The following is an 8,917-nucleotide window of genomic DNA, read 5'->3' as shown; positions in this document are numbered from 1 at the left end:
ATGCGTGGAAAGTTCTTTACGCAGAGGGTGGTGGGTGCCTGGAACGCATTGCCAGCGGAGGTGGTAGAGGCGGGCACGTTAGCGTCATTTAAGATGTATCCAGACAGATACATGAATGGGCAGGGAGCAGAGGGATACAGATCCTTGGAAAATAGGTGACAGATTTAGATAGAGGATCTGGATTGGCGCAGGCTTGGAGGGCCGAAGGGCCTGTTCCTGTGCTGTAATTTTCTTTGTTCTTTTGTTCTAACTTCTGGTGATTTAACATTGAGGGTCACCATGCCTCAGGCGAGGGGAGAGGTTGAGAAGGAGAAACCTTTGTGATCACCTCAGCCAGTACAGTAATTGAACTCATGTTATTGGCATCACCCTACATTGCAAATCTGCTATCTGGCCAACTGAGCTAACCGATCCCCAGGTTTCAGCAATTACCAAATCAAAAACTAACTCATCATCTCCTTGCACTGTATCACATTCATCCCAGCCGACATTATGGACTTGTACGTGAGATGTCTACTTTGGTCAGCTTTGAATGCAGGAGACAATCAAACCCATCTCGCTTGACTTGGTGCAAATAACCCCACATGCAACTATTACTGTAACAAAATAATTTTTCATGAGGGATCATCAACATTAACTAAGTGTTTTAACCAGAAGCCCTCATCACATGACTGAAACTTCTGGTTTGTTTGAACTACCATTAATTATTCCAGCTTGACTCTTGTTCATCAGTCTGCTTGTAATACCCCAAGAGTAAGCAGCTGTAGGCTTAGCTGAACTTCTGTCTGTGACTTCAATATCTCCTAAAAGCCTGATTCCTGAAAAGAGATTTGTGCGGCCTGCAAAATTAAAACATTCCTTTCATCAGCAATTTGAGTGTGACTGAGCCCCTGCAAAAAAAATCTTCTGTGCGTAGCCAATTGAAAGAACCTCATCCAAAAATTGACTTACTGGATTCTCTAATTAATGTGAAATAATTTTGACATCTTTGATTTTAAATAATTTGTAACTTTTCTGCTTTCCCTTGGAAGGATGTGTGTATGAATCTACTTTACAAACCATTTCCCCTGATGTTTGAATGCAGTAATAAACCCTACATTGATTTAACTCCAAAGAATGTGTTTTTATTTAAACAGGACTTCACAAACAGGTTTTAGGGAAATGCATCTTTCCCTTTCCTTTTTTTTAAATGTTAAAATTGAAAAATTAGCAGATACCTCTGCTATGTACAGAAGACTGAGACGGCAGAATGTCCAAAGATGTGCAGGTGGATTAGCCATGAGAAATGCAGGGTTACAGGGATAGGGTAATGGGATTGGGTCCAGGTGAGATATTCTTCACAGGTCAGTTAAATTTGATGGGCCAAATGACCTACTTCCAAACTGCAGGGATACTGTGATTCTGTAATAAGTCAATTCATTTCTCCATTTTGCCTGTGATACTTGGTACGGGTGAGCTATGTACACTTTTCTTGAATAAGAATAGTCTTTTGGATGTGAATGGGAAAAGAAAGAAATGGAAATAGATGGAAAATGATTTCTTTGTGTGTTCAAACAAAGGTTCAGGTCAAATCGTCCTTTTACTCTAAATCTCCTGTGCAAAATATTTCTGGGAACCAAAAGAACAATTGTGTAATCTGACTTGCAACATGTTGACTCATTCAGGTTTTGTTTTAAGTTTTCTGATTTGGTGTCCAGCTGTTATACCTTTCTCCATTATTTTTGTGGAGATGGAGAGTAGTTAGTGAGTTTGATGGAATGTGAATCATTGTTATCACTGACAAAAAAACAGCAAGTGAATGGAATGTTTATTTCCTGTTCTCAATTTTAATATTTTGAATTTGGATTAAAGGTGCAGTTTTGATAGACTGTGCATCAGATTTATCTGAATTGATGCTGTGTTTAATTTTGCTTCTGTCCCTTGTTCACCTGATCAAGAAAGTGAAAGGACCCCTAAATTTAAAAAATAATCCAAGTACAGTTATAAATTGGAATTAAAATTTATTATACTTTTTGTTTTGAATTCTACTTATCTTTAGTTTGGGTGAAGGAAAGTTGAATGCAGCCAGCAGTCCAGTATGTTTGGCTCTTGTTCACAGGGCATATGGAGATCTGTTTATTCCAAGGCAGTTTAAATACCAAGGTTCAGAGTCAAAAGTTAAATGAATCACAAATGTTATTCTGTCTTGAAGCAAAATAATGACAAAGTGTTCCCAACTACACTCCTTGTCATGATTATTTGCTTTGAGCATTTTCTGATTTGGCACAATACATGTTCATTGTAAACTTTCTGATTTGGAGCAAGTTCTGAATTTGCTTCCAGGAAAACAAGCATGATATGTTACTTCAGAAAAAGTGAAAAAGCCTCATGTTTCTGATAGTTTAATGATGCACAGTACTTTTTTTGACATTATTAATGAATTTCTCTTGTCAATTCTTGACCCTTGCTCTTGATAAGCACAGAAATGTACAAATATTTAGAAAATAACTTATTCAATATATGATTAGTTGGAAAGGTCAAAGGTTTATCTATGTTCCTTAACAGTCTATTATTGATTGTTGAAAAGGTGAGCTGTGCAAGACACATTTTTCCTGATTAGCTAAACACCTCAGACTGGCACATTATTGGGTGGCTGATCTATGAGAAAATAGCAGGTCAATTTTCAAACGCTGTCAAGGGCAACCTTGTCAATATAGTGTAGAGCTGGAGGAACACACCCTCCTGATGAAGGGTGTAAACTTGAAATGTCGACTTTCCTGCTCCTCTGATGCTGCCTGACCTGCTGTGTTCCTCCAGCTCTACACTGTGTTGACTCTGACTCCAGCATCTGCAGTTCTTGCTATCCCTGCGCAGGCTCTGGTGGTCGGGGTTAAATGATGCTACCTTCAAGCTGTACTTTCGTATGGCTGTTTTGAATCAACAAAGCATCTTTGTAGTTCTGAATTATGAGTTTTGTTATTTTCTGTTTTCGCCATGACTATTTACAAATCATTCCATCTCGTGTGTGTGTGTCTGTTTGTTTTGTGCATTTTCCTTTCTTCTTTCATTCTATTATTTTATGAGTGCAGTTAATCTTTAATATCCTTCAGTTCTGATGCTGAGCCTACACCTGAAAAATTGACTTCTTTTATTTCCACTGACACTAATTAACATGTTCATTGCTTTCAGCATATTCTGTCTGCTTTCCATCTAGTATGATCCTTTAGTTGATTTATACTTGTATTTTTTACTATTTCCCATTTCTATAAATATCTTTTCAAAGGCTATAAAGGAAATCCTGAGCTAAGTATTATTGAAAAAATTAGAACAATAAAGGTTATTTACCAGTAAATGGAATTTATACAACGCTTAATAATTAGAAAGCCTCAGGCTTTCAAATTGAATGCAAGAAATGTTAATTCTTCCTGTAAACATTGTAGAACACATCATAAAAACAATAGATCACCATAGGGTAAAATATTTAAAGGGAATATACATCTTACAGCATTTTCCAGAAATCTTAAATGTGATTGTCATTTGTGATGATTTCAAACAAATTATAACATACCTTGCTTAACTAGCCCACATTTCAAAACCAAAGCAAATATCCACTGTTAAACATGTTTCTGTGATTGGGCAGCATATGCTGAACAATCCTGAATACACTGATAGCCAAACTGACAAGCAATTAAGATAATCAGCTCATAACATAGCTCCTTTATGCTTACCAGAAGTCACACGTGTTCATTGACTGGCACCCATTCTCTGCAAACGAAATAAATGTGTTTAAACTTCACTTTTTTTTAGATTACCTGGCAGCTTCGGGAGCTTATAGTTCCTCACTGGTTTCTATGTACAAGAGTCTCAGCCAATCAATGTTGATTTGTCTGCGTCTCTCGTTGTATAACTTGATGTTTGTTTGAAATTTAAATTTTTTACGTTTGTCCCGATGATTACAAGATGAAAAGCTTCAGTGGCACGTATTTCTTTTCAGCAATGTTCAAATTGCTATTGTATAAGATTGAATATAAATGAGTAGAATTAATTCATTGACCATAAAATATCATAATGGGATACATTGTTGTCCTTAAATAGTCTTATATTGCTGTGTGTATTTTTTTGAATGTTCATGGGATGTGTGGAAAGACCATAATTTGTTTCTGATCCTTATTTGTCCTTGAGAAGGTGCTGGTGAGTCAATTTCTTGAACTGCTGCAGTTCACAGTGTATACACACCCACAAGGTTGTTGGGAAGGGGTATCCAGGACTTTGACCTAGCAACAATAAAGAAATGGCAGTATATTTCCAAATCAGGATGGTGAGTGGCTTGGAGGGGAATTTGCAATTGGTGAAAATCCCATGCTTCTGCTACCTGTGGACCTGTAAGCGAAAGTTATAAGTTTAAGTTATATAAATTGTTGCCAAAGTAGGCTTAACAAGTTGCTGTAGTTCATCTTGTAGATTATTTATTCTGCTGTCACTGTGCATCTGTGGTAGAGGGAGTGCATGATTAAAGTGGTGGATAGGTTGTCAATCAAGTGGCTGCTTTGTCATCTGTGGTGTTAAGTCTCAAGTGTCGCTGGAGCTGCACTCATTCAGACAAGTCACACTCATAACTTCTGTCTAGTGCATGGTGGACAGGCTTTGTAGCAAATAGTTCACCTCCTAACTATTCAAAGTTTCCAGCCTCTGACCTGTTCTTGTAGCTACAATATTACTGTAGCTGATCTCATTAAGGCTTTGGTCAGTGGTAGCTCATATGACGTTCACATTCATGAATGATAAAGTGATTGAATGTGAAGGGAGATGTACTTTTATTCTCTATTTATGAAGATAGTTATTATTTGCACTTGTGCCACGTGAATGTCACTTACTACATATTAGCCCAACCTGAATGTTTTCTGGGTCTTGTTGCATGCAGGCATGAACCGCCTCAGTATCTAAGGGGTTGTAAATCATATTGAACATTCCAATCTTCAGCAAACATTTTAACTTCTGACCTCTACGATGGAAAGAAACTATTGAAACTACTCAAAATGGTTTGGTCTAGGGTACTACACTGAGCAACTCCTGCAGCATTGTTCTGGGCTTAGATGATTGGCTTATCACAGTAATCGTTCTTTATGCTGACATATCAGTCTAACCTAGAAACATAGAAGATAGGAACAGGAGGAGGCCATTCAGCTCTTTGAGCCTGTTCTGCCATTCATCACGTTCATGGCTGACCGTCCAACTCAATAGCCTAATCCTCCTTTCGCCCCATAACCTTTGATCCCATTCGTTCCAAGTGCTACATCTAGCCGCCTCTTGAATACATTCAATGTTTTGGCATCAATGAATTCCACAGGCTTACCACTCTTTGGGTGAAGAAATGTCTCTTCATCTCCATCCTAAATGGTCTACCCCAAATCCTCAGACTGTGACCCCTTGAGTTCCATTGCACTGAATTTACTAGGATTCTTTAATGCCACACTCAGTCAAACGATGTTGTGGTATTAAGAAAGCTCATCCAAGCCTCAACACTTGATGCAGACGTGGAGCTTAATTCAACTGTAATGAGGTATGGAACAGGGTGGCCCTAATGTCTCCTACATTGTACATCAGTGAACTATAGGTTATTCATTCAGACACCCACAGTCAGTGCAAGAGAACTTTTGATGAGTATGGTCAGCCAACACCTGATATTCTTTGTTGAACCTCGACCTACACAACTAATATTAATACTTGGTTATTATCAACTGACAAAGACTACAGAAGAGTTTGCACATGTTTTTCCACATCAAACACTTTTTTCCTGCTTCTCATCTCCAAACAAACTGTCTTCCTGTGTAATGTCCTGCCCTGATCTTCTGTTTGAAAATTTTTAGGATTCTGATACTCCTCCATTTCTCTTGTTACAGGAAGTTTGTGAAGACATGATTAATAAAATTATGGCAGAAATCACAGAACGGACCACTGCTGGAAGGATCACTTCTGATGTCAATTGCCTTCCTATCTCTTCATCTAGTGGGGGCAAACCTCACATTGGCCTGGTTGTTGATGGAAAAACTTTAGAATTTGTGCTGCATGAAAGTCTGCAAGATATGTTTCTGGAACTTACTAAACGATGCTGTGCTGTTATATGCTGCAGATCAACACCATTGCAGAAGAGCAAGGTTGTCCATCTAGTGCGCACTAAGCTGAAAGTCATGACTCTAGCCATAGGTAAATTAACATAATGGAATTCCTGAGTAACCTTTGTTGCATAACTATTTTTAGGAATTATCCTAAAATATATTTAACTGACAGTGTACTGTATGTACTGTAGCAGGAGGTAAGGGTGGTGTGTCAAATGAAAAACTTCTACACTAATATGTCTCAATCATGGAAACAGGCACAATACAACTGGGATTGAAGAAAGAATCACACTTTACTTCTCTCACTCTATATAGCAAATTTATAATTAATTTTAGAAAGTATATTAATATAAACATCGGTATACACAGTAACTTTGTATTTACGTTAAAACAGTGGTTAGTGTTGATGGTTATACTTCACTCGTGCTTCCTTGCATCCTTCTTCATCTACATATCTTTCAGTTCCTTTTTTCCTTGTGTGTACCTAGTTTCACCTGAAATGCATCTTTGCTAGTTATCTTTATCACTGCTGTGGCAGTAGGTTTCACACATAAACAAGGGTATGCTATTTGTGACAAAAACCGAAAGAACTGCGGATGTTGTAAATCAGGAACAAAAACAGAAGATGCTGGAAAAGCTCAGCCGTTCTGGCAGCATCTGTGAAGAAAAAATTAGAGTTAACGTTTCGGGTCCAGTGACCCTTCTGAGGGTTCTGAGGAAGGGTCGCCGGACCCAAAACGTTAACTCTGATTTTTTCTTCACAGATGCTGCCAGACCTACTGAGCTTTTGAGCAACTTCTGTTTTTGTTCCATACTATTTGTGACTGTAGTTATAGCAATATACTATCTGTTTTATGTGAAAAATCTATGAGGTTAATTTTAAAATATGTCCAACTAATGGAAACAGGACTGTAAAAATGGCAAGCAATAATCTCCTGGCTGCTGAATCCCTGGAGATGGCCCATCGACCTATTGCTATTGACACGCAGCTCTCGAAGTAAGCGTCACAACAGGACATTCTGGCTGAAATCTGCTCAGCAGGAAATCCACATTTTTTAAAAATATGTGCATTGAAATTATATATTTGGTGTTTATCTAGTCCCAGTTGATTGGGATTAATCCTTGATATTCTACATGTAATTTTTGTTACTTTACAACAACTTGGGTTAAATTAATCAAAAAGCAGTATATATTACAATGCTGATCTGAAATAAAAACAGAAAATACTCGAAATACACAGAAGGTTGTGGCACCATCTGTTGCAAACAATTAGATTTAAAATTTTACGATTATGACCTTTCACATTGAAAGAAGTACATATAAACAATAAGAGCTGCCCTTTTTTATCTCCTCTTCCTCAATTGTCCAAAACCCCAAACACTTCAAGATAAAGCAATGATTCACTTAATGCATCTTTCCATCTAGTCTATTGTACTTGCTGTTCACAATATCATCTCAATACGGCAAGACTAAGCCCAGATTTGATGAACACTTTATGGTCTGCAAACTTGACCCCAGCCTTCCGGTAGCCAGCCACTTTAATTCACCACCTTGCTCTAACACTGACATTTCTGTCCTTGACCTACTTCATTGTTCAAGTGAAGCGCAATGTAAGCTCGAGGAACAGCAGCTCTTCTTTAAGTTAGACACTTTAGAGGCTCCAGGACTCAGCGTTGAGTTCAAAACTTTCAGATCATAATCTACAGTCCATTTTGTTCCTTGTTTTATTATTTTTTACATATCAGTTATCAGCATGTGTGCTTTAGGAAATTTCTTTTTGTTTCTTTGTTCTTTTCTTTCCTCATCATCATTCCCTTTGACCCTGTAAGAAGACATTCAGTTTCTCCTCATTCACTCCAACACTGACTTTCCTTTTGTCCTTGTCCCAATCAGCCCTTGCTTACCGAATCTCAACTGCAACAGTGCAGAAGGAAGCCATTCAGCAATCGTGCCTGCACTATCTCCTTGAACATTTAGACCGAGTGCCAATTTCCTGTCTTTAAGCATCTAACCCTGCACATTATTTAAATTAAAATAATGATCCAATGACTCAATTCAACTTGTCTCTACCATACTTTCAGTTAATGCATTCCAGAACTCAAAACCCATCACATCTCTTAACTTTTCCCAGTCACAAGCCTGAAACATTAACTCTTTTTCACTCCACAGATGCTGCCATAACCTGTTGAGTATGTCAGCCTGCTTGGTTTTCATGTAAAATTAACATAATCTTTAAAAAAAGTTAGATTTTGACTAATTTTTACATCTGCATTTTAATGAAGTCAAGAACATGTATTGAAGGAAACCTTGTCCAAATATTACAAATTTGACTGTCTATGGAATGCTGAATATATTTGCACTTCATAGACTCCTTAATGTAGCCCTATTTGTCCTGTTGAGCAGATAGTAAGGAATTACAAAATGAGACACTCCAAATTTGTTTGGCTCAGCTTAGATTCTTGATATTAATGTCATTGCAATGAATCAATTTGAAACCTGAAATAAAATCAGAAATTGCTGGAAAATCTCAGCAGGTCTGGCAGTATCCTTGGAGAGAAAGCAGAGTTTATGCGGGGGAACAAATAACAAAGAAAATTACAGCACAGGAACAGGCCCTTCGGCCCTCCAAGCCTGCGTCGATCCAGATCCTCTACCTAAACCTGTCACCTATTTTCCAAGGATCTGTATCCCTCTGCTCCCTGCCCATTCATGTATTTGTCTAGATACATCTTAAATGACGCTAACGTGCCCGCCTCTACCACCTCCACTGGCAACGCGTTCCAGGCACCCACCACCCTCTGCGTAAAGAACTTTCCACGCAT

The 8,917-nt window shown here is 38.1% G+C and overlaps 1 protein-coding gene across 1 annotated transcript in view; it reads left to right on the top strand.

Annotated features, from left to right (window-relative positions):
* The first annotated feature begins 5,549 nt into the window (after positions 1 to 5,549).
* LOC125487503 (phospholipid-transporting ATPase VD-like) overlaps positions 5,550 to 8,917 on the top strand; it is an 8,479-nt gene continuing 5,111 nt past the window's right edge. The window contains exon 1 of the mRNA XM_048619142.1: positions 5,550 to 6,183. Coding sequence (XP_048475099.1) covers positions 5,895 to 6,183 — 289 coding nt within the window. The 5' untranslated portion in view covers positions 5,550 to 5,894. The remainder of the gene's footprint in view (positions 6,184 to 8,917) is intronic.

This window comes from Rhincodon typus, chromosome 1 (genome assembly GCF_021869965.1).
Source record: "Rhincodon typus isolate 14 chromosome 1, sRhiTyp1.1, whole genome shotgun sequence".
Taxonomy (NCBI): domain Eukaryota; kingdom Metazoa; phylum Chordata; class Chondrichthyes; order Orectolobiformes; family Rhincodontidae; genus Rhincodon; species Rhincodon typus.
This window is presented reverse-complemented; position numbering and strand designations above follow the sequence as displayed.